The sequence below is a fragment of the Pleurodeles waltl genome, chromosome 2_1, assembly GCF_031143425.1.
Source record: "Pleurodeles waltl isolate 20211129_DDA chromosome 2_1, aPleWal1.hap1.20221129, whole genome shotgun sequence".
Taxonomy (NCBI): domain Eukaryota; kingdom Metazoa; phylum Chordata; class Amphibia; order Caudata; family Salamandridae; genus Pleurodeles; species Pleurodeles waltl.
In genome coordinates this window covers 101,807,826-101,832,311 of record NC_090438.1, presented here as the reverse complement: position 1 = coordinate 101,832,311, position 24,486 = coordinate 101,807,826, and the positions used below count along the sequence as shown (strand labels likewise).

General features: G+C 40.7%; 1 protein-coding gene across 1 annotated transcript in view; it reads left to right on the top strand.

Moving 5' to 3' along the window:
• SLC16A2 (solute carrier family 16 member 2) overlaps window positions 1-23,279 on the top strand; it is a 396,992-nt gene extending 373,713 nt beyond the window's left edge. The window contains exon 6 of the mRNA XM_069210883.1: window positions 10,439-23,279. Within this exon, the coding sequence (XP_069066984.1) occupies window positions 10,439-10,659 (221 nt within the window). The 3' untranslated portion in view covers window positions 10,660-23,279. The remainder of the gene's footprint in view (window positions 1-10,438) is intronic.
• Window positions 23,280-24,486: the final 1,207 nt, after the last annotated feature.

Sequence of the window (24,486 nt, the reverse complement as noted above, 5' to 3'; positions counted from 1 at the left end):
TGTGCCCTCGCCCTGTCACGCAACGCGACACAGCAAGTTGTTTTACTGTGCTGTGTGACTTTTTGATAAATCTGCCCCAAATCCTCTCCACATGGATTTTGCACCAGTATCTAATGCAGCGTTCAGATTAAGGCTGCTAGAGGGATACATTTTGAATTGACCACTCCATTACATTCTTTACACAACTATGCCTGGTGGTATAATACAGTTCATTATAGGTTTCATGTTTATGACTGCTGAATCCTGGTGTGACATGCATACTTGGATTTCATCTCCATATTTCATCAGTTTTTGTTGTCTGTTTTGTTATGGGGTTCAATTGCCAGAAGTCATGTGGCTTAAAGCGCCAGGCCAGTTTTGGGCACAGTGGGAGACTCAGGGCAGACCATACATTGCTATTTGAAATGTTTAAAATATAAATATTTTCCTAACTTGTATTTATTTAAACTGAAGTTTCCCCCTTTAAGCTAGCACAGGCTTTTCCATTGAGACAGGAGCAAGATAAAAAAATTGGCAAGTGCAGAAAAGTGTGTTTGTGCTCTTAATGTATTCAAATAATATAGTAGCCCTTAAGAGAGTAATTTCAAATGTGATTCATAAAACATAAATTTGCAGTGATTTATTTTGTATGTTTCTTCATATAAGCAGCAAGATTAATTTAATGAAATGTTTTTAAAAAGGGTACAAGCCGAAATGCCTATATCATGGGTGAGTGAGGCAATGCACAATGATATTGTTTTGTAGTGGATACACTGGCGGCATAAGTAATAAATTGATTTACTCTCAAGTTTATTTACACCACTAAAATGTAATTTTATGTGTGGGTAAATGTCTTCAGGGGGCCAAATTCGGGCATTTACAGGATGGGAAAACTGGGGAAAAAAGAGGTGAACAGATGCAAATTAGCAAGCTTGTGTGTACTCACAAACCTTTTGTAGGTAGTCTCCCAAACTGAAAACATACAGGGCCTGATTTAGAACTCGGCGGACAGGTTACTTTGTCACAATGGTGACGGATATCCCATCTGACGAAATATAAGTCCCATTGGATATAATGAGGTTTAGATTTCAGGGGACAGGATATTCGTCACCGTTGTTATGGAGTGAGCCGTCCGTCGAGTTCTAAATCAGGCCCTCAGAGATCCACTTTTATTTTTATTAGAAATAGTTCACAATCAATTTAGTTAAATCAAACAAACAGTACGGTTATTCACACAGTGTATTAAAATTCCTATATTGTATAAAAGTTACCAAGATTCTAAAATTCATTTAAAGTCAGTCAACACTCTCGGTACGTATAGATTAAACCGAGGGCCTAATTCACATAATCCCAGGGGCACATCAAAAAGGTATTCTTTATACATTCCTGACAGGTGTCTAAAGTAGGTAGAAGCTCAGATATTATCTCCAAATTATTATTAACTATTCCATCCCAGTTGCACAACATCAGTGAAATATGCACACCTTCTATCTTAAGCCCACAAGTATACAGGTAACCAGCATGATGCCTTGGTGAGGGTAGGAAACACGTATTCTAAACACCTTGAATGTCCGTCTTAAGTCTGGCCATACATCCATCTGGAGGTAATCCTTCATGGTGAGTAAGGGGAGGGAACACTTCCAACATTTTCAGGTGTGTCGGGGGGGGGTTTCTTTTCGAGGAAAAAGTAAAGCAGTCCAAATGCCCTTCTGTGTGACATTTAAACTAAGCTTTATCTCCAAGTAATTGTGTCAGTCAGATCTTAGATGAGAATTACTCCTGAATTTCACAAAGCACTTTGCTGTAAGCATGTATATCTTACCTCAGACTTGAGAGTGACTTATTCATGAATTTCCACAAACTGATACCAAAATAGTAATCAGTGTAACAATTACGTATGCATAAAGTGGCAGGTGTTCAAATGGGAGCAATAATATTACATCAGGCAAATCCATGAATACCTGTTGTAAACATCTTCAATGGCTGCCCATTAATTGAATTTTTCAGAAAATATTCAAATGGTACTTATGACTATTTTCAACAACCAACATCAATGTGCAGAGCAAACTATGAGATCTCTGTCGACCACCAGTTGGAGGTTTGGTCATGTACTGAAGGTCACCTTCGGATAAAGAAGATATTATGTAAACCTTAAATTGGATCTGCTTGCAGGCAACATCCAAATAAGTTCCCTGAGTTGAGTTTGTCCCGAGAACAGCCTCCATTGAAGACAACTTGGTGAGAGGGGAAAAATCCCAAAGGGGAGAAAGCATTTCAGAGGATGATGGGGGATATTTGTCTTACAGTTAAATGTGTTTGTCTTAGAGATCCTGGGGGTATTTGTTAATCATTTCTCTTGTTTGCAAAGTGCTCTTCAGCAAGAGTGTGCCAAGTTACTTAGTGACTCACCAGAACCTTTATAGAACCTGTACCTCATTTTACCAATATAAACCACATGGAGGAGTTAACACAGAAACTTAGCACATGCCTAGGTGCTTACACAAAACACTGATGCATGTTTCCACCATGGCTACATGATAGTGGGTAGAATACGCTTAGATTTGCTTGAGGGATTGTGGAAAGCACACAGACCTGAACCCTTATCTGGGGCACATACTCAAAGGCTACAGTAAATAAGAAATAGACTTGGTACGCAATTATTACTTCTGGCATTTTTACCTATAGTTTAGGGGTGATCTTAATATGGATACAGGTGGCCAAAGAGGCCAGGATGATTCTATTCAAATGCCACACAGGCAGGTGCTTATTGTGCCCTCAGACTCTGATACAGAGCAACAAAGAGCAAGAGTGAAAATGGAGAAGGAGGAGGAATATAGAAAAACAGTGGCAAAGGGAGACATTGGGTATAAGGTAAGGCAGTAGCCAAACATAATTCCGATAGCCTTTATTTCCAGCCCTAGCAAGGGGCTGGTAACAGGTGTTTGGAACACGCAGGAGAGTCAAGCGGGAGTGTTGAAATACCATATATGCATGTCTCCCATCTAACTCATTCAGAACATTAAGGACACCCCTGGTCTGGAACCCAGACACATTGGAAGTGTCCTTATTTTGTCTGTCTCTGTTGCTTGCAACATATTTCTTTAAGTACAAAAATCCACACCACACTTATAGCTTATGTAGAGTCCCCACCCCAGACCAGGCAAGGTGCTCCTTGCGTGGTTTCAGGTGGCCCACACCTGAGGAGGAACCATGTGATGAAGTTTGCCACCAAAGGGTGGGTGACCTTGGTATTCACCAACTCTGGCATTCAGTAGTGCCAGCGCAGGCTCCTATGAAAAACGTTTGGGCTTTAAATTTAAATGTATTTTTTTTTTTACAAATTCACCACTGGAGGCGCCCCAGGCAAGTAGCCATGCAGCTTTTTCCAGTAGGTTGTGATCAGCATTTGAGCTAAAAATGGAAATGGCAAGGGGACAATGCAGAAATCCTAACGCATCAAAGTAAAATATACGTCAGCCCTGAAATCTCCACGAGAGGCTTACATGTTAGAGGAAGCCATCAATAAGATCCTCTATCTTTTGGCTCTGCAGAACTAGGACAGATATTATGCAGTGATTGCAAGGACGATTTTAGCCGGTTGCTGGGGTATGGAAAAGTTCAAAGTGTGTGTGAGGGGAGGTACCATTTGTCCTCGGATGCCACCATATAACCCGGATCTTAGTATTAAACAATATTGAACGTTGCCGGTTGCACAACAATTTTATTTAATATCTTGACATAGTTTCTGATTCATACAGTTGCTCTTTTTCGGAAATGAAAGAGAGGACGTTTGTAATTTGTCTGTTTTGTGTTGCCTACTTTCGTTTTTTCAGATCTGAACTCAATAAAATATTACTTCTTGTCAGAGGTATGTGTGAAGTTGCAAATGTTTCCCTCGCAAAACTCCAAACTTTCTGTTTAGGGACGATGCAAAATTTTAAACCTTTGTAGGAAAAAATCCTGTAAAAAAGTAGGTTTGCTGGAAAATGCCTCCAGTAAAAACTCAATTTTTTTGTGGAGCAATTTTCCCATGAAAACAACTTTTGAATTAAAACTCTTCGAGAAAATATTTTCTTCCCTGAATTTTCTTTCATTGGGTAAAATTTAGCATAAATGTTGTTGTCAACTTCGCAAAACCTGGGTGAAATCTAAATTTGGCTCATCTTTAGTTAGGAGCATGGCTCTGTGTTACAAATATGACAACAGGCCATCGATCTATGCCATTGACATGTGTTATTAAAATTCAGCTCCATGCTTGATCCTTTAGATGCTTTTTCAAATATTTCTTAGCAATACAATTATCCTGTAAAACAATACCTTAGCAGAGTCTTCCATATCACCACTTCACTGTAAAACAAGATTCATATTTAATCTTGCTGGTGGAAGTAAAATATATATTTTTTTAATTCACAGAACTTAATATATACTTTCCTGACCATTTGCTAATGCCATTAATTCAGAATCTGACTATAGGGATAGTAACATTTAGAAGTCCAATTCTTGTCTACTAGAATATGGGTCAGATAAAAAAAACAAAGTAGCTGCGGCTCAGAATATTTGAAAAGATATATCTTATAGAAGGCTAGGCTCATCGGGCCACCAATAGCAAAATGTTTTCGAAATGATCAACAAGCATACAACAAATCTCAATACAATTCATTATAAACAAACTTTGTCTATTACATAGTACCATGGAATCCTGGCTTTTGCTGTGGTTGGGCAAGCCCAGCCGCTCCCTCATTATCTCGGTTATTTCTCATTCCAAGGCCCTACTTTTGCATGCAGTGCAATGACAATATTGCACATGATCTTTGCTGCCTTTCCAATTACTTCCAGTTTTGGTGACCAAGGTAATATGTGCTGAACTAGAGTAGCAGAGGTAAGAAGCAATGTCTGTATGTCGCTTCCATCGCAATCGGGCCAGAATAAAATACCAAGGAGAAAGATCCAAGATGCAGTGAGATGAGTGGCATGGTGGCTGCATGCAGACTTGTGAAAAGGGATAAAGACAAGTAATTCATAAGTTATCGCATGAGAATATGACTAAATTGGACAAGGCAACTCTTTTTTAGTGAGTGATGAACTTTCTCTCGGATTTTAATGTTCTTCAAGGGAGTGGCGGCTGCCGCACAAAGTGCATTCATGGATGCCCCAAAACAAACATATCCTGAGGATGGATTATTGATGGCTGCAAATGGATAAGATGGCTGAGTGTTAATTAGGAGTGTCTACAGTGTGCAAATAATGGAATGTTATGTAAAGACGTGACCTCTACTTGGTGCCATTGGTATGTCCAGAAGGCCTCGGTCTGGGATAACGTTCAATTTCCGTTGTCCATAGGGGGTAAGATCCTTTCTCCTGATAATTACTGACTTTTCTAAATAATTTTTGTTACAGTGTTATGCAGTGATTGCAAAAAAGATTTTAGCCGGTTGCTGGAGTATGGCAATTTTCAAAATGTGTGTGAGGGGAGGTAACATTTGTCCTCGGATGCCACCATATAACCTGGATCTTAGTATTAAATAATGTTGATATTAAATACAATTGTTGTGCACAGAGAATTGAAGCAGTATGAGTTCAAAGTAGCGCATCCCCTTGAAACCAGCATGTTAGTGAGGGCCAAATGTATCAAGGGGTTTTACCCATTCTTTGTCTATGGTAAAATATATTCATACATATGGCCCAGAATTTCCTATCAAAGATGTGAAATGTAGCCCGTGGACATTATTATGATGTAGATAATTGGGTGCCATTTTTTGTTCTTTCCCTAAACTGAGTGACTAAGTCCCTCATTGCTTGGTTACGCCCCAAGACATTTTGTTCAGGATGTTGAAGTCTTCCGGACTGGGAGAAAGTAGCATGCAGGCAATGTGTGAATATCATGGCTGACATGACATGATATCCTGAGGATGCATTATTGATGGCTGAAAATGGATAAGATGGCTGAGTGTTAATTAGGAGTGTCTACAGTGTACAAATAATGGAAAGTTATGTAAAGAAGTGACCTCTACTTGGTGCCATTGGTGCCATTGGTATGTCAAGAAGGCCTCGGTCTGGGATAATGTTGAATTTTCCTTGTCCATAGGGGGTAAGATCCTTTCTCCTGATAAGTACTGACTTTTCTAAATTATTTTTATTAGTGTTTTTACAAAAAGAGTGCATTTTTCATAAAGGGGGCCATCAGTTGCACAGCCCTCAGGAAAGATGTTACAGTCTAACTGTTTCGGTGCGTCGGGTGGCAAGGAGCTGTCCGATGCCACAGTGCTCATGTGCATCGGACAGCTCCCGTCCATCCACGCACATGGCACTGGAAATCTCTCTGGTGCAGGCATCAGAGGGATTTCCTGTACAAAGAAACAGCCTCACACGCTGGGGGAGAGCTTCCACAGTTCCTGAAGCTGTTTCTTTGTTTCAAGGGGATGTCATTTCCCTGAAAAATAAAGTGAAATTAACCAATTAACTCATTTCATTCTCTCTCCATTGATACTTGAGGGTCTATCTTCGCCCCCAAAATACTGATCCACACAGGAAAGGTATCATTAGAAAGGGGAAAATCTCCAGCCAGAAAGATCGTTAGGCACCATGGACTTTTTTAATTAAGTTTTGAGGTGGGGGCTGCCAAGAATAGGCATGACAGTACCCCCACACCCTCAAAAAATGGGCAGTCTTTCTGCCCCCCCTTTGTGGGGCAGATGTGGGCAATAGACCCTCCTGATCTGCACCCCCAGGGAGGCAGAAAGCCCACTAGGCACCAGTTTAAAAACAAAAAAATAGTGTAGGGGTGGGGGCTGCCCAGTATGTGCATGGCAATGCCCGACCCTAAAACAAAATGGGCACAGTCTTTCTGCCTGAAAGCCCGCTAGCCACCAGGAACTATTTGTTTTTATTAGTGCAGGGGTGCCCAGAATGAGCATGACAATGCCCCAACCCCTCCTCCCCCCAAAATGGGCACAGTCTTTCTGCTCACCTTGGGGGGGGCAGATGGGAGCAATAGCCCCTATCTGCCTCCTGGCAGAGCAGGAAGCCTACTAGGAACCAGGGACTATTAGGTCTGGGGGCTGCCCAGAATGGGATTGGCAATGCCTCTCCCTCCCAAAATGGCCACAGTCTTTATGCCACCCACTGACTAAAGCATCTCATCCCAGTGGTAAACAAAAGGAGGTAGGAATCTTTTGAGTGTTGATTTCACATAAGAGCAAGCAGAGCTCGGCTAACTCCTAATATTGTCCCACTTGCAGTGGTGAGCAATGGCACTTTTTGGGCTTGGGTATGCTGCTACCTTGAAAAACCTACCAGACCCAGTCACTTCTGAAAGGTAGACATCTGGGCAAGTCCAAGGTGGTATGCTTCAAATGAACCCCACACCATTTTCTTACCCACAGTGCACTGCAAACCTCCAACTTTGCCTGCCACACATTTTTTCTAAAGTTTTGTGATGGAATCTTTCGGAATCTGCAGGAATTCACAAAATTCCTACCACCCAGCATTGCCCCACCTGTGCCGATACAAACTCTGCTTCACTTGTGTGGCTGGGCCTAGTGCCAGCGTCGGGAACGGATCCAGCCGAGATCAGTGGGAGTCTCCACGCAAGCGCTCCGATTGTCCTTGGTTTGATCCGTTCCTGTTGTGGCACTTGGCCCAGCCAGAAATCAAAGGAAAATTAGTGATTTCAGGAAGAGTTTGAGATTTGCAGGGCATTGTGAGTAAGAACACATAATGAGATCCATGCATGTCACACCATCCTGGATTGCACTAGGTCTCTAATTTCAAACATGTACAGGTCGGCTAGGCTTCCCTAGATGCCGGCTGAGTTAGGGTCCAAAATCTAAAGATAGCCACAACAGAAAAAGAGGGTCAGTTTTCAGTGGAAAAATATGCTGCATATGTGTTGTGTTTTAGGCCGTTCCCTGTTGCGGGCCTATACCCATACAAGCGAAGTACCATTTTTATTGGGAGTCTTAGATGAATGCTGGGTGGAAGGAAGTTTGTGGCTCTTCACAGTTTCCAGAACTTTTCATCACAGAAATGTGAGGAAAATGTATTTTTTTGTCACAGCTTGATGTTTGCAAGGGATTCTGGGTAAAAAACATTATGAAAGACACACAAGTCAGCCCACACTTGATACCCCTTGGTGTCTAGTTTTTTAAAATGTACAGGTTTGCTAGGTTTCCCTAGGTGCCATTTGAGCTAGGGTCCAAAATTTAGAGCTACCTACAGCGGAAAAAAGATTTAGTTTTCGGTGGAAAAATGCACTTCATACATAATGCCTTTTAGGTTGTTTCCAGCCGCGGGCATTAGTCCTAACCACACAAGTGAGGTGCCATTTTTATTGGGAGACTTATCAGAGCATAGAACAGTAGAACATTTGTTATTACCAATTGGATTTTGCTGCATTTACGTCTTTCAGTTGTAAGCCAGTGTATAGGAGAGGATTACATTTTGAAAAATACCCTCAAAATCATACGCAAGTATGGGAACCTCCTAACCCTTTATATTCCCGCACCAGAAGGGTCCAGCAGACATAATGGTATATTGCTTCCGTCAATTGGCCATTGTGACAAAAAGTTACAGATGATGCCAGTTTTTTTCTACTCGTTTTCAATAGTTCTTTATTTCAACAGTTAATATGAACCCATATTGAATTCAGAATTGTGTGTCTACTTCTCAAAAATGTATAGCTTTTCTGGATCTCCCAGGGGTTTCCCACTGGTTTCCACCACAAACTGGAAGTAGGTTGAGAGCACAAAAATTAGGACAAATAGGTTACCTCTTAGAAAAATGTTAAAACTGTGCTACAATTTATTTATTTTTATTCAGCTCTGCGTGTTCCTGAAACTGGGAAGATGGTCACTTTAGTACAGCAAACTGTTCTCTTTTATCTGGAGCACTTCTTTCCTATTTTTCTCAGTCCTCTCCAAGGGAATCCACAACCCCTGGGCACCTTTAGAATCCCATGGATGTTAGAAAAGACACAAATTTGGCATGAATAGCTTATATGCACAAGACGTTTTGGAGGCCTAAGTGTGAACTACCCCAAATAGCCAGAAAAAGGGCCCAGCACTGGGTGTTGAGAGATGGGATGAGGCCTAGCAGCGAAAGGGTTGAAAAGATAATGGGCTAGATCACAACACTGCAGGCCAATATCTTGGATAAGATCATTTTGAGTATTCAGTTGGCAAACATAGTAAGGTCATATTATGGGGAAACGTTTGTGTTGCCAAATAGAGGAAACTGACATGTACTGTGGGTCTGGGATTGACCACATTGAACTCGATGATATACTGAGGCATGAAAGCCTCCATTGAAAGGTAGACAGGATAAAAAAAATGCCAAATTAACATGGAGATTCTAGAAAGGGAATAGTTGGTGCAAGTCAAATGTTAACTGATGAAAACACAGTTACATTACATTTAAGCGGTTGAAGATTGTCATGGAAAGTTGAAAGGATTTTATGAAGCTTTGGAGTGGTGTAGGTCGGGAGGGGCCAAATTCCCATGAAGTGTAGAACAGCATAGAATATAGAAAATATTATGAAGCATTTCTTAAGGAAGGTCATTGAGTGGGGTGAGAGGAGGTCTGGTAAGCAATTAAGGTGTTCTGCACCAATAGTGAAATGGATGATTGAACATTACACTTTTATAGTTCAAATGTTTTATAAAAAATATATTGGGGAAAATGTGCTTTATTTATCAACATGGTATTTTAGATTACTATCCTCATTTACAGGAGCTCTGTAACACAATATCCCCCCAAAAATATGGATTTCCCATTCATCTGATTTAGAGTGTGTGGAGATTCAAAGTTCTCAAAAGAGGTGCTACCACCGACTCCAGGAACAGTAATCTCATTAAGACAGTCCTGACACAAGTAAGAATGTCAGGGCAGCACCCTCAGATTTTAGGGCAACCCACTCTAAATCCATTTCCAGAAGTGTCTTTTGTGTCTGGGGCCACCATGTAAATCATGGTGGTCCACGACAGAAAATGTCATTAAATATCTACTTTCACTGGGTGATATTAGTCATGTTTCTCCCAAAGCTAGACCACTGCTTTATAAGTCTACCTTCAGGAGTAACATTAGTGACAACACGTCCACCATACCAATGTGGTTCGTGATGTCACCTCAGCCATGGATGTGGTAGGTGAAACATCTGCAAAAATAGCAGAGTCCTGATTCGTCATTCCAGCCGCCATAAGCTCCCCCCACAGTAGATGTTCAGTGGCTGGACCCACAGACTTTAAATGAGGCTTGTTGAGGGACAGGTTTGACATGGTAATATCTTTTTGCATTGGTCTATTAGATTGACGTTAAAGCTTCCAGTGTGCATCCGAAATTTACTTTTTATGAAGCTGGACACACTCTGTGTGTTGCTGCATTATGAACCTGTAAATTAAATGTTTGTGAGATCCATGCATCATAATGGGATACACTACTTGACGGTTTCTCTTCTGTCTTTCAGGATTGCTCCATGATTATACTGGAAATTACAGTGTGTCGTTTTACTTAGCTGGAGTTCCTCCAATCGTGGGTGCCCTGGTCATTTCGTTTGTTCCACTCATCCACGAAAGAGAGATGAAAAGGCAAAAGATTGATTTGGACAAAGCCAAGATGCTGAGTTCTGAGACGGTCATAAATGGAGAACTTCTGCCTGGCAGTCCTGTTACAGATGCTCGGGTATAACATTTGCCTCAGTAGCTAGTCAAGCACTGGCCTTTCTTTGCTAAGAGTGGCGGTTACGCACAACCTTGCCCCCCTCGTATTTGTAAATGGGGCAGACACCCACCTCCCCCCACACCCTCATCCAACACCATTGTTTCCCCATGTTCACACCAAGCCCCTTGCTCTTTCCCCCATGTTCACATGCTTTCTGCAGGGAAGGGGAGGATGTTATTCCTCCAGTGACTGAAATATTTTAGAGGAGACTTTTTTTGGATTTTACTGGTGTTCATTCCACAAGGATCTTAGAAATATATTTTTTTATTTGGCATAGTAATATCGTATGGTTGCAAATGTCTTCAACATGAACATGGCTTGCATTCTGGTAGGAAAAGATCATGGCTGCTCATGGAGTCTATGTGGTTTTGCAACTATTCTAACAATGAACTGAAAGTCGACAATGGAAGTTTTGTGTTTTGCAGCCTTCAACATAAAAGTATTACAATGTCTTTTTTTTTAATCAATATAATACTATATATAAAATATATATTGTTTTTCCTGGTTTGGCTTGCCTAGCAGCTATACGCCTGTAACTTGTGTTTTTAAAAATTAAGAAACCTTTATTGCCTAAGTCTATGCAAATTCACTAAATTTTCGTATCCCATTTGGTAGCATAGCGTATCACAGCCTGCACTATATTGACATCAAAATGATTGCCAAAGACATTGCAGCTGTGCCTTTTATTGTGCAGCTTTTTCACTCCTTTTAGGTGTCCTTTCTGTGACTTTCATTGGTTGGTGTCTTCATACAGTCATTAATTACATCGGATAATTTGGCGGATCGAGTTGAGGCTCTCATCGCAGTAAATGGAAAAGTATTGGCTGCACAATCATGTGCGAGGGAGTGCATTTGGTCCTAAATGAGAACTTATGGGTGCCTATGTAGTTTCATCAGATACAGATGAATTGGTGGCCAAGAAACTGCTGATCAAGTATACAGAATGTCCAAAAACTGTCACCGTACCAGAACATTGACTTAGAGTAGCATATTAAATCATCTAGGGAGATATTTACTAGAGGTCTGATGGTGCTTGCACCACGCTACACAATTTTTCTCCTCACCATCAGACTTTATAATGGCAAGTAAATCGACACAATGGTTTGTGCATGTCTGCATAATGCACAAAACCTTATTAGAATACTGGAATGTTGGGAGCTCCATTGCAGACAATGGAGTGATCTGGGCTTTTACTGGCTCGTAAAAGCCGGGAGCGTCAACATTCCAGTGCTCTTTGTTCACAGCAACAGCTGTGAACAAAGGCCTCACGGAGCCCGAGGAGGTTTTAATCCCCTCAGGCTCCGTGAGAACTTTATTTTATTTTTTAGAACATCTTTCCCTCTAGTGACAGAATGTTCTAATGGCCTTATGGCCCTTCATATCTGGGCTATACCAGTAATTTAAGTGCCGAACCCTTGTTAAATTCCCGAGCCAATCCCGGAGCAGGCCTTTAATGGCCAGCATAGCCCGCTACGGCGGCCTCTTAAGGCTATAGTAAAAAACCGCCCTGGCGTGTTTTTGCTGTCTCTTCAATGGCTGCCGATGAACAAGAATGGACATCCTGCAGGACTTTGTCTGGCCAGTGTAACCGTTGACTGCCTGAGAACACTTTATTTAAATGTGCAAAATATGTTTGCATCAGTCATGTTACTAGGCAAAGAAGTAATTACACTTATGTGGCATTGAATAGTTTCTTCTGTGTCCACTGATCCAAAAAACAAAATGTTAGAGTGGATTAAAAGGGCTATTTATACTTAATTGAACAGGTCACTTTCATGTCAGTGTAGTGATTTCACCAACTGACCCCACAAGGACATACCTCTCAAGCTGATCACTAATCTCACAGAATGCTCACAGATGTGTTAAGCACAACACAGAAACACTTGGATTACTTGTTGATTTGCACTTGTGCATACATGTAGGCAAACAGTTTCATGAAATCACAAAATATTAATGATATGGATGATAAAAGGCTGCTGCAGATTAGGATCACATTGTCACTTCTTTTGTGCTTTGGTAGATGCAAGAATTGGCTTTATTCCAGCAAATGCCTTCTCTAGGAGTTACATACTCACAATCCATGGTCACTGAAGTTCTCATCCTAGTCTCATGCTGCAGAGGCCCATCAAACTGTGCACAAGGTGCTGCAATGCATCTGCCAAAACATTTGTGTTCAGCAAGGGTTTCAAGCAAACATTATTGGAAAGCTGACTTGGACCAACTATTTTGACTTCATCGAATTAAAAAATAGCCTTCAGTCTTCAGAGTCACACCAGAAGTTAGTTTAGCTGTAATAAACACAGAGGACAGGTTAGACAAGGGAACTCCTGATTACATGGATTGTGCTAGTAGATTTTGCACAGTTGTTTGGACCTACACTGAGGTCAGTCAGTGCAGTACAGTGCTTAATTGGTAAAGTAAGTGCCAGGCCCAAAATATTTCTCTGGAGGCCACCAGAGCTTGCACCATCAATGGTCGCTCACAGCACTGCCAATTACACCTACTTAACCATAACAGTCCTATAAATGTGACAACTTGGAATATAATATATGGCCAAAAGCTGTAAAATGACCTGTGTACACTGGTGTTATGTTTTTTTAATTCACATTTTGAATTCTAAACACCTTTGCACAAGTGCTTTTTGAAAAATGAACCGACACCACCACCATGTGGTAGACTGTCAAAAACACCACCACAAATTAAGAACTGGTTGTCGGTTGTCATGAAGTCTGTATATGTTGACAGTTTGTACACCACGTCCTGTGGTATCTGTCAGCTAGGCTCTGGTTTGAGTTGTTCATCTCTCTGATGATAAAGGAAGGGAAATTTCTAAGTATTAATAAAGAATCAGGCAAAGTGTATTCTGTGGAAGTTTAGCAGAAATAAAGAAAACCTCATTTGTCTACTCCAAATATGAAACTATGCCTGAATTGTCTCCACCAAAATACATCTGGAAACTCGGGAATATTTATCAAATATTTATGAAACCCTGGAAGTCGCCTTGCTGTGCTGCGTGAAAGGGAGAAGGCAGGAATGCGCTTTATTTAATATTATACGGCTCATTCCTGGTCTCTGCCTGCATTGGTGCACAAATTGACGCCTAGCACCAACGTAGGCACCCTTGCACCATTGTGCAAGGGTGCCTGCGTTTTAGACAGGATTGTTTTTGTGCAGGAAGGCAGACCTTCATGCACAAAAGCAATCCTCTGAGGCTTTGTCCTCTTTTTACGTGTGCTGCATTCGGTAGCACATATAGAAAGAGGAAAAAGGAGAAATAGGCATTTCCAGGTCTACCACTAATGGTACGTCTGTGAATGCAGCAGAATCTATTAGATGCTTTCCCAGGGCAGAGTAACGCAAGGCAGCGACTTGCACTGTCTTTCGTTAATCCACATTTGCCAAGGGCCACAGGGCCATGCAAGGTGGTCTTGCATGGCTTGGTAGATGTCATTCTAGGTTTTTCACCGCCCTTGTTCCCCCTTGCCTGGCGCAAGGGTGTCGCAAACCCATGATAAATATGCCCCTTAGTATTCACCGTTACTGACCAATGCTTCTCATTCCTAAGAAGGTAGTTGTAACACATTGACTCTAACAACAGGGCTGCTAGCCTGTTTCTTGAGTTAAATATTCCCTCACTGTAGAACGTGACTTTTCCTGAAAGTGACTGAACTGCTATCCTCCTCCCCAAAAGAGCTGCTAAGGGTGCCCACTTTTGTTCTGTGTAAATTGGGTGTCTCACCATTATTGGTGTAGCTCTGGTATAACAATATTCTGTTAATCTAATGAACTATGAGACTTTGCTTTTCTAATAAAATCTGAAAACTGTGTCTTAAATGTAACTAAAACAATGTCTTAACTAAAACTCGTGGATTCATGCCCATTTCTTCCTGAAAAAAACCTGTGGCAAGCATCTTTGTTACCCAATAAACTATTAGTAGTCCTTATCTAATCAAAACGAAAGTGATATTTTTGTGTTTAGCTGCAGGCGAAAGTATAACTCCTGCTTACATTTTTGATTGCAGGCCAGGTTGCCATTTGTGAAGTGTGATTCTACCTGGAAATCCTGCAGAAACAGAGACAGCATCTGGGTTTATTGATGAGAGACTGAGCACATGCTCTGAAGTACAAGCGGGTATGAATTTACAACAGGTTGCAGAACAGCAGATAGTGAACCATTTCCCTTGTAGAGATATTAAAACAGCAGCTGCTCTGCTGATAGGGCAACAGGATTTTAACCACATTCATTCAGCTGCTTGGATGACCCAGAGCTGTGACAAGTGTTTTCTGTCGATTATTTTTGATTTTTTAACTAATGTTCACTGCTAATTTGATTTGTAGGTTTGCATACAATGTGTGCCACTCCACTAAATTTCTTAGAATCATGTTTTGTTATCTTGACACTAGCAACATAGATTCTAATTCACCATGGCATCTCGAACAACCTCCCTTCATCATATTTGTTGGAATAGTAAGCCAATTGGCTGCAACTCCTCTGCTTAGCCTGTGCTACATACATTTGGCAGCCATGACAGGGTGTGAGTTCACACATTCAGTGATGAGACTGCAAACTTTCCTAGCTTTCAAGACTGAAATGTTTAATCTGTTAAGAACATGAAGGCAAGTATTATGCTTGTAGACATTCTTTAAATTTGATAGTAGCTTAAAAACCCAATATGCCAAAGGATTTAACACAAGCACATGACTTTAATGACCAATCCATGTAAACCAAGTCCATGATGACAAACCTACAGCCATTTTAAGTTCTTCCTTTGTTCGATGCGCCTTCATCTGTTTGTCTACCCTAATTGAACTTGCTTGTTCTCTGCACCTGTGAATGAAACAGATTCGTAAATCAAGCCTTTTAAACATTGTTTCCACATCACAATCAGTCTGAATAATGTGAATAAATGGCAGGACCTCGGGCAAGTATGGTGCTAGTTCAAAGTTTAGCAATTACTTCAGATGCAATACCAGGAAAAGTAAAACAATGTAAAAGTTGAATCTTTGGCTCAATCAACAGAATTCATAATATATTTTCAGCAACACTTAAAAGGTAAAACTCCATCACCATGGCTCATCTTACGGCTTTCTCTGACTCTTACAATGTTTATTTTGGCTTCTGCCATAATCCATTGTACTTACCTGCCCAATGAAGCAGTGGAAACTGCAGCAAATGATTTTCAAGTAGGAAATTAAGTCTCACGCTGCTTAATTTCCCTAGTTCTGTCTTCAAGGTTTCCTTAAGACACGCACAAAGCATGGGTGAGGATTTTCAGGAAAAATTAGGTAGGAGATCAACCTTGAAAATGTTTAATCTAGCCAGAAAACAACAGGGGTACATATTCTGCCTTTTAGGTCTAAAGCCTGGTTCCAGATGAACCAAAGGAACCTGGAATGAGGGTGAAATGTTGAATTAGAAAGATAAGCATCTCTGAGATCTAAACGGACCACTCACTAATTCTTCCAAAGGCCGTCTCTTAAAAAGTAACTCCCTTCCATGTTGAAATGTCAACACAGGGTCCAAGAATTAAATTCATTCAGATTTAATACAAATCTAAACCCCTTGTCTTTCTTTAGCACTAGAAAACCATTGCCTGTTAACCAGTTTTGGGTGACATTTGGACTCTTGTTTTGCTGAACAGATCTATCTCAACATATTTGTTCCTGGTGAGCAAAGAAGAGAATGTAAGGCCAAGATGCCAGCTTGGGGGTGCCATACATTTTGAGGTTAAAACATTATATTGTCTGTGGAGCCCACATGCCTGACATTGTTTGCCTCCAGTTGGCTAAGATATTTTTTTTTTCTGCCCCCTAAATGCACTTGATCTGGTGGCGGTACACTTACATGCAAATATAGTCTAAAGAACCTCCTCATCCATTGCCTTGGAAACGTCCTCAGCCACCTCAACTTTTTTTGCCTGTAATTAAGAGCTGGAAGGCTTGTGCCTTGGAATGGCTGGAGATGTGGCACCCGCCATATTAAGGCTTGAAAAAAGGATTGAAGGCCTTCTTTAAAGAAAGGTTCGCCTTCTTCAAGACCGTGAATATAGCAACAATTGCCCAAGTTCTTTTATGAAGATATCCCCCAAAAAGGGGTATTTGGGTTACTGAGCCCTCTTTGAGTGATGCAAGGTCAGTTCAGGGTGTGGTCTGATTAAACTGGGTCTATGTCTCTTCCTAGAGAGGGCACAATTGGCACTTACCAGCAAGCACATAGGGCTCAGGACCCATTTTGCCACTGTGTCAGTACTAATTGTAGCATTAGGGCCTTTTGAAATAAGGGTCATGTCCAAAATGTTCATCAGAGAGTCTGCCAGCTCCGGATATTTGTCCTGGGATCCCCTCTAGGCTCAATCTAATCTCTTTTATTGATTTTAAGAGAATTTGCCCTTGGAGATGGACATTTTGGGCCCAGCTTAGTAGTGTAGGCCCCTTTGCTATAAAGGTAGTTCCAGGATGTTCCATCTTAAGGGGGGTTTCTAATCTCTTTGTCTAATGCTTGGCATAATCAGGTCCGGACTTAAGCCTCAGTACGTGGAGACGGAATCCAGTCTGAGGATCAAGAATGTACAATCTCATCCATGTCAAAAAGGAAGGCCCTCTAACAGTTGCTTCACAGGGACTGTCATGGTCGGCCGGGGGTCCTCACTAGCCTCATCTCCTTCACATCTTTTTCTTTGTGACCCTCTTCGTGGGAAGTCCGAGTCATGTAACCCACACCCTCCACCCTTGATTGTGCACAGTGGATTAATCCAAGTCTTTCCATGCTTCTTCAGTCGATGCGAATAGCAATTCCTTCATACTGAATCTTGTGCTAAAGGAATTGCTGCCTCAGTTTCTCAAGTGAGTCTTTGTGGGAAGCTTTCTTAGATTTCTCTTTCATTGTGTAAAATGGAGGCTTTTCTTGCATGCTGGATTGTCTTTCTAGAGTGGGCTGCTTCTTCTGCATTTTGTAGCCCTGAGTTCACTTGAATGGCCAATTCTGCACTGGGAGAGTGCAGCAGTTGCAGTGCAATAACCAGAGCTTTCGCCGCAGTGTCATAAACTGTGGCTCCAATAACTTGGGAGTTATTCTCCCCTAACAGTAGCTGCTGCGACTCTTGTACAAATTTCCCTGGAACCATCATAAGTAGAAAAACAAAAGGCCGCAGGCAAAGACTGATTCTGCCCTGAACTAGCAGTCTTTAAGTCTGTTCTCGCTAATTCCAGAGTGAGGGCCTAACTTAGTTATGAAGAAGTAAAGCTACAATAGGTCTGTATAGCGAGCAGTGACTGATTGGGGATGGCTGAAAATGGTTGGCAGGCCATGCATACCCACTCAGCAACACAGCAGAGCTGAATTGTAAAGTTTTACGACCCCCACCCAGGGGCGAAATACACAGGAAGCAGGGGCAGGTTGCTACAGTCTCTAACCAACTATTGAATGTGCTTACTAGAAGGCTCACCACCACAGAGTCACAGAAATGGTGGCTGTGTCCTCAGTCTAAAGAAAGGAGTGCTGAGCCATGCCTCTCTGCAAGAAACTCACAGAGCCGGGGTCCGGCAGAGCCCATGAACGCATGGAGGCAAGGGTGCGTGTAGTGCAACTGCTACTTAATAGTATCAGCCAATCTGAATATTAAAATAAAATCATATGTAAAAGTTAATAAGACAAACACTGAATCCTAAAAATCAGAAGAAAAGTGAATATATGGGTGTAGGTAACTGAAGCTATCCTTGGCAAGGAAAGAGGATAAAATGGCTGCGGTATTTTAAGTTATGGACATGGCTTGCATTGATTGGTTGTTAAAGTCACATGTGTAACCCCTTGAGTTTTGTAATGTTCATGTGTTTTTACTGTGAAGTTGCTGTTCAAAGTAAAGGCAGGCTATCATGGACAGAAATTGGCTCATTTTCTAAATAGCACAGGCAAATATCAGTGTTCAAGTGTGTCTGGCTTAAACTCACATCTGATCTACACCATGTTTTGTGGCTTGCAGAAGTAGCACCAAACATCCTGTGATTTAAGAATTCCTAGACAAATGACAGCTCTGCCCTTCGGATCAAGGATGGTGGCTGAACCTGACTAAATATTAAGAGCTGGATTGGATTTCACCAAATATGAGGGAATGTGGAATGAAGGCACCTAAGAGCTTTTGAGTCATGGTTAAACTCAAGTGATATTTACACACTAGGATGCACATAAACACATATCAGTTTAATTAGATACATTCAATATAGACAATGCATTTAATTATATATATGGATAGGGATATTTTTATTTTTCATAATGCATTTTATTTTAGCATGCAAATTGTGTGTGCGTGAATCATATAACATGCCCGCACTTACATTTGAACTAATCAGCACTTTCCTTCGCCTGTGCCTCAACACAATAGACCACATTAGACACAGTCAGCTCAGTACTATGGTCATTATCTGATCATATGCAGCAAATGGACTGACAGTCATTCGCAAACCATTAGGAAATGTGTAATGCCTGTATGACGTAGGGCACAGTTTCATACTGGCAAAAAAGGAGGCCATTGTTAAATCATGGTGACGGAATGATTTGTCAAATTATTTTAACATTTCTTGTTTAAATGGATGAAATAGTCATTGTTTTAATAGAGTTACTGGACTCTTGAGTTTATGACTTATAGCCGTACAGGTGTGGGATGAAACATAATGTAGGAGATGAGGGATACTAGTTACTGTAAAAGTAGCAGATTAGCTTTCTAATCCCAATTTCTCTTCTTGACCAAGAAATCTGATCCTGGGCAGATCACTTTTTTCCCTTTCTTCCAATTTTTATTATCTGAAAATAATTAGGAGTACTTAAACTGTACCCTTGCAAAAAGCACTCTACAAAAATAAACATGGATCTCCAATCTGGGGATCTCATGTAGTGCTACACAAGAGTATAGTAGGCCTACTTTTGTCCAATCCACCTGCACTTAACTGCGACCTGTGGTATCCAACCTTTTAAAATGGTACCTGGTGAATGATGTCACAATATGTCTCAAAACCCAAACAATATCTTCAAATAAAGGAACATTCTAGAATGCTTGTTGTTAGTGTTTGTTAGTGATGCAGGACTGAGTAAAAATAACATTTTTGTCTTGACTGGATGACTTCTTTAAAGGAAATCTAGATTATTACTGAATTAACTTGTATATGTACTCAGTTGTGATTCAGATTCCCACTTAATACAGCAGGAACTCTGCCAGTCATGTGGCACATCAGTGTTCCCAGAAGATGCCAGTTAAGGTGGTGGTAAGAATCCACAAAGCCACAAACTATTCAAGTAGTATTTCATACCTAGTTTGCATAGTCAGTGGACAAACTGGGAATCAAAGTGCATCAACCACCATCAGTTTTTGACAATCCATAGGTCTTTCTGTATAGAGAAATATTTTAAATGTGGGAAAAAAGTAAACATATTTGCACCATAAAAATAACCAAAAGCTGGAGTGTTTTCTATTTGTAGAAATCCACCTGCTTAGGGCTAGACCAATGCAAAGAGATCCCGGATTTACTTACATTTCTAATCTAAAGGATAGGGATTTTGAAAACCACAAAATCTGTAAATGTATGTACCTTGTAGGCATAAGACAATGACTCCTGAACGAACATATTTGTTTGCAAATTAGGTCCTGAGAAAGAAACAACTTCTAGAGGCTGCCACACTGTCACCTTACATGTGCTCTACATCCATCCTTTGACCTTTTTGCTGAGTTGATGTGCAATGTTTTTAAATCCTGTTGTCTTTTCCACTTCACAAATACACAAGTATTATTAGGACAGTAACAGAGCGTTCAACTGGCCTTGCTTAGCACCATCAAAATCAATGTGAAAGTGAGAATTGAAGTGCAGTTTACCTTGAATTGAATTTGTATTTATAAAGCGCATTCCGGCTATAGCATCAAATTTGCTTTCAGTTACTTCGAGTCCTCGATAAACCATTACACATTGTGATTATCCATTAGGGTATCCTTGCACTAAATCACTTAATTGAAGGCCAAACATTTTCTAGCCAGTGCCTGTTAAGAGCCAGGTCTTCAGAAGCTTACAAAACTTTAAGTCACCCCTCCTGCAAATGACAAATGAGGGGAAGATAGTGCCAATGCCTGAGTGCCTGAAAGTAAAAAGAGCGACCACTCGTAACTCAAAAAACAAGGAAGCACCAGATGGTGGGTGCTGGAGGATTGAAGCACAAAGGTACCGCTTAGACCTAGACTGTAGAAGGGCTGTCAGTCAGGGTGTGATGTTCCAGTATTAACGTTTTGAAGAAGACTGTCTTCCAGATAGGATGCCTGTGCAGTGACAATTGTGGAGAAATGTGTGCACGATGAAGGAGATCTAACATTAGACCAGCTGCTACATTTTGCACTATACATAGCCTTAGAAACAGGTATTTTGGAGCACTGTGTTACAATGTCATATAGTTCAATCTAGATAATATTTGGCCTGCATTACTGACTTGAGGCAGGCACTAACAAGGTGATCTTCTGTAGCAGCCTCCAGCATAAGAAAGAGGAAGATGTAAATCTATCTACCTGAATGGAGAAACTAATGTCTTTATTTGGAAAAACTCCCAGGTTTCTTACTACTGGCACTTTGGTGGTGGTTGCGGAAACACAGAGTCTTACAATTGTAATATTGCTCAAAATGGTCCTCTTTGCACCAGATGCCTTTTTGAAAAACCTATCTGTGGTCACTTTAGCAGAGTGTTTGCACAGCGTCCTTTATACCTGGATACAAAACAATTTCAAAATTGTGGTGGGTAAAACTAATAAAAAATAAGAATCAACTATAGTATGGGATGGAGAAGCAGCGTCCCCTTTGTTCCTCTACATTCCCACAAAAGCCTACATGAGGGGTTTTCACACAAGAATCAAGGCACACAAAGGAGACGTTATGCAAATTCTTACTGAGGAACGCCCATTGTTTTGGATCAAGTCCATTATTTGCACTCAAAGATCGCACTTGCACACTTTAATATAACTTATGTATTCAAGAAGCTTAGTTAATTGTGCCCCCCGCGTTTGACCGTTTTTGCCTTTTCTGACAATGGGTGTTTGCCCAGAGTTTTGATGTGTTGTAGACAGAAGCCGTACAGTGCACTCTGTAAGACAATCGTAGAAACTGTTGTGTCATTTGAACAGCGGAAGTATCATCATGGTTCCTTTATCCTGTGGTAGTCAAAAAGGAAGTGACGTCCCCAGTCTATGGACCCTGAAGAAGAGCCACTGTAATTTGTTGATCTTTTTTGCATTAATATGAAGAATTCTAATAAGCAGCAGCTGCACAAACAGCCAGGAACTACCAGTTACTAAAACGCCAAAGGTAAAAAAGTTTTTTGAAAAGTCATTATTCAGATTGGGTAAATCACAAGGGGCGTGCCTGTATGGAAAGTGACAAAATACTCACATTCGCATAAACCGTTGGCCTGAAAGCTGAATGACTGATGCTCCAGATATCAATAAGCAGGGGCGTAGCTTCAGAATTCAATAAATTAATGTTCTGATAAATAGTTGGGTACAGATGCTTTCAGTCGGGTATGGTGAGGTATCTGCCGGATTTCACCAGGATTTTTTTTACCTACATTCAGGCAAAAACGCACACACACTCTCTCCCTCTCAGTTTTTAAAGTCATCAAAAATATTGGTAATTTTACAAAATATTGTGTTTTCTCTCACTTAGTACCTCTACCAATCCACTTTCCTCTCCCTTTCCATTTCTCCTTAGGCCCCTCCCATTCTCCCTGCTTGTCCTATAATGTATTTAAACATTACATGTCAGCCTTATTGTCGGAAAATCTGATGAACACACCACCCCCTCCCCCCAATCTTTCTGACCATGCTACGCCCCTCTCAATACGTCCCAAAGATCAGCAGGCCAGAAAATGCAAATGTACAATAAAAACTTTATGGCAGCGGAATGAAGAGCACCCCCTTTTGGGCAAATTGGATAGCTCAAGCATGTCTTAAAAAGTAAAAACAACAGTGACTTTATCCTGGGCCTTTTTGTAGATGTTTGTTCTAATGCCTGCTCCCAAAGAGCCGTATACATAATTTCACATTTCCTACCATATCTCTTCTTTTAGCTTCTGTTCCAGCACCAGTGTTTATTTTCACATCCAGGTGGGCACCTGAAAATGTTGCCTCATGGCGCCCGTGCTGCATGGGCACCCTGACGAGAAAAAACAGACACACAGCAAACAAACCCTCCAGGCATGGCTTAAGCAAATAAACTTTGTGTCATTTTTGTAGTGCAAATGTTTGATTTTACCTTGTCAACATCAGACGCCATTAAATAGCAAATACATGTAATAAAAGAAGGCACTGTTCCGGATTTAATGATGATAACTTTTTTTCTAGGTTGTTTGGTCTACAATGTTCTTGTATAAATCAATGGTAATTATACTGCCAACTTTTTGTATATTGAACCTTCTCCACTGCCTTATCTTGCTTGTAGTTTGTCTCTGTGCAAATAGAAAAAAGATATATTTTGTAGTAGAATGTAATCAATAATATCTGTATTTTTCTAGAAAGTTGAATATGGATGTGCAAAATGTGATGGACGCAATAAAGGAAATAACAGCTGGTCTGACTTTGGTTATTCCAGTGGAGGTCTCCAAAGGCAGTGTGTGAAAGGTACTTTACAGTATCTTTTATAGTCCTGTGTGTTTTTTTTTTTTGGGGGGGGGGTGATAGGGTAGGTTTTCACTGGCTTGATTACATTCTCTTTCAGACCCCCACTGGCCCACCAACCGTTTATCACAAAGGGATGCCATGTATTCCTAAACAGGGAGCCTGGGTAATTACAATACTTGAGTAACAAGGGTAATAAGAATAATTTATCACTTCTCTCAGTTGTGTTATTGGTAGATCATGTAAATGTCAGCCAAAAACAATTATTTTGGAAAAATAAATTTGTACTTAGTTAAGCAAGCACTGGCAATGCTAATAGACTGGACCACATTTTGAGTCATGACTAAAATATTACAAACAAGCCTGTTGCAGGGATACAGTCAAATTAAAAGCAATTGCTTTCTATATACAATGACATACGCCTTGAGACCTTTTGAGATATAAAATAGTCCCTCATTGTAAAGAAATGTTGGCTATTATTTGATGAGGATGTGACTAGTTTCAGAAACTTCAAAGGTCTTTTTTTTGTCCAACACACAGGTTCAATAAGTACGCCTGGGCTCTAAACCTGGGAGATATGGGAAAGACGAGAGAGTCTTACCTAAAGGACAAGTGTGTGAAGTATTTAGCAGCACCTGAACAACTAAAAGGTCAAAATACAACACAATCAAAATCCCACAAACAGGTTCACAAAATAGAGAACATTTCACTAAGAAAAATGACACCAAAATGACTGAAATCCGATAAAAGGAACTGAAGATATAACTTTTTTAAGTTTCAGTGGAAAAAGGCAAAGCACCCATCATACCTCACTGGTCACTGTTCACTGGGACCTAGGCATGATTTCAGGCCAATTGTGAAAGAAAGGAGATCAATAGCCCAAGTGGGTCACCTGGGCAAAGCTTTTACCTCCTTAGTCTCTGAATTCGAAGTCCAGTGGACCAAGATTCCAAGCTTTATTATGCAACGTACTCTCAAAGTCAAAGAGCTGTTGATTGGCATTCCGTTTTAGCCTTTGATTTTGGCAAGAAAAGTTCTGTAGCAGCAAAAGTCAAATTTTGTGGTTATCGCAGTTCTTTTGTAGGGTGGACACTTTTCATGCCTTCGCCCATTCAAAATATTTATTTTCGGACTTAGGCCCAGATTTACCAAAGTTTCA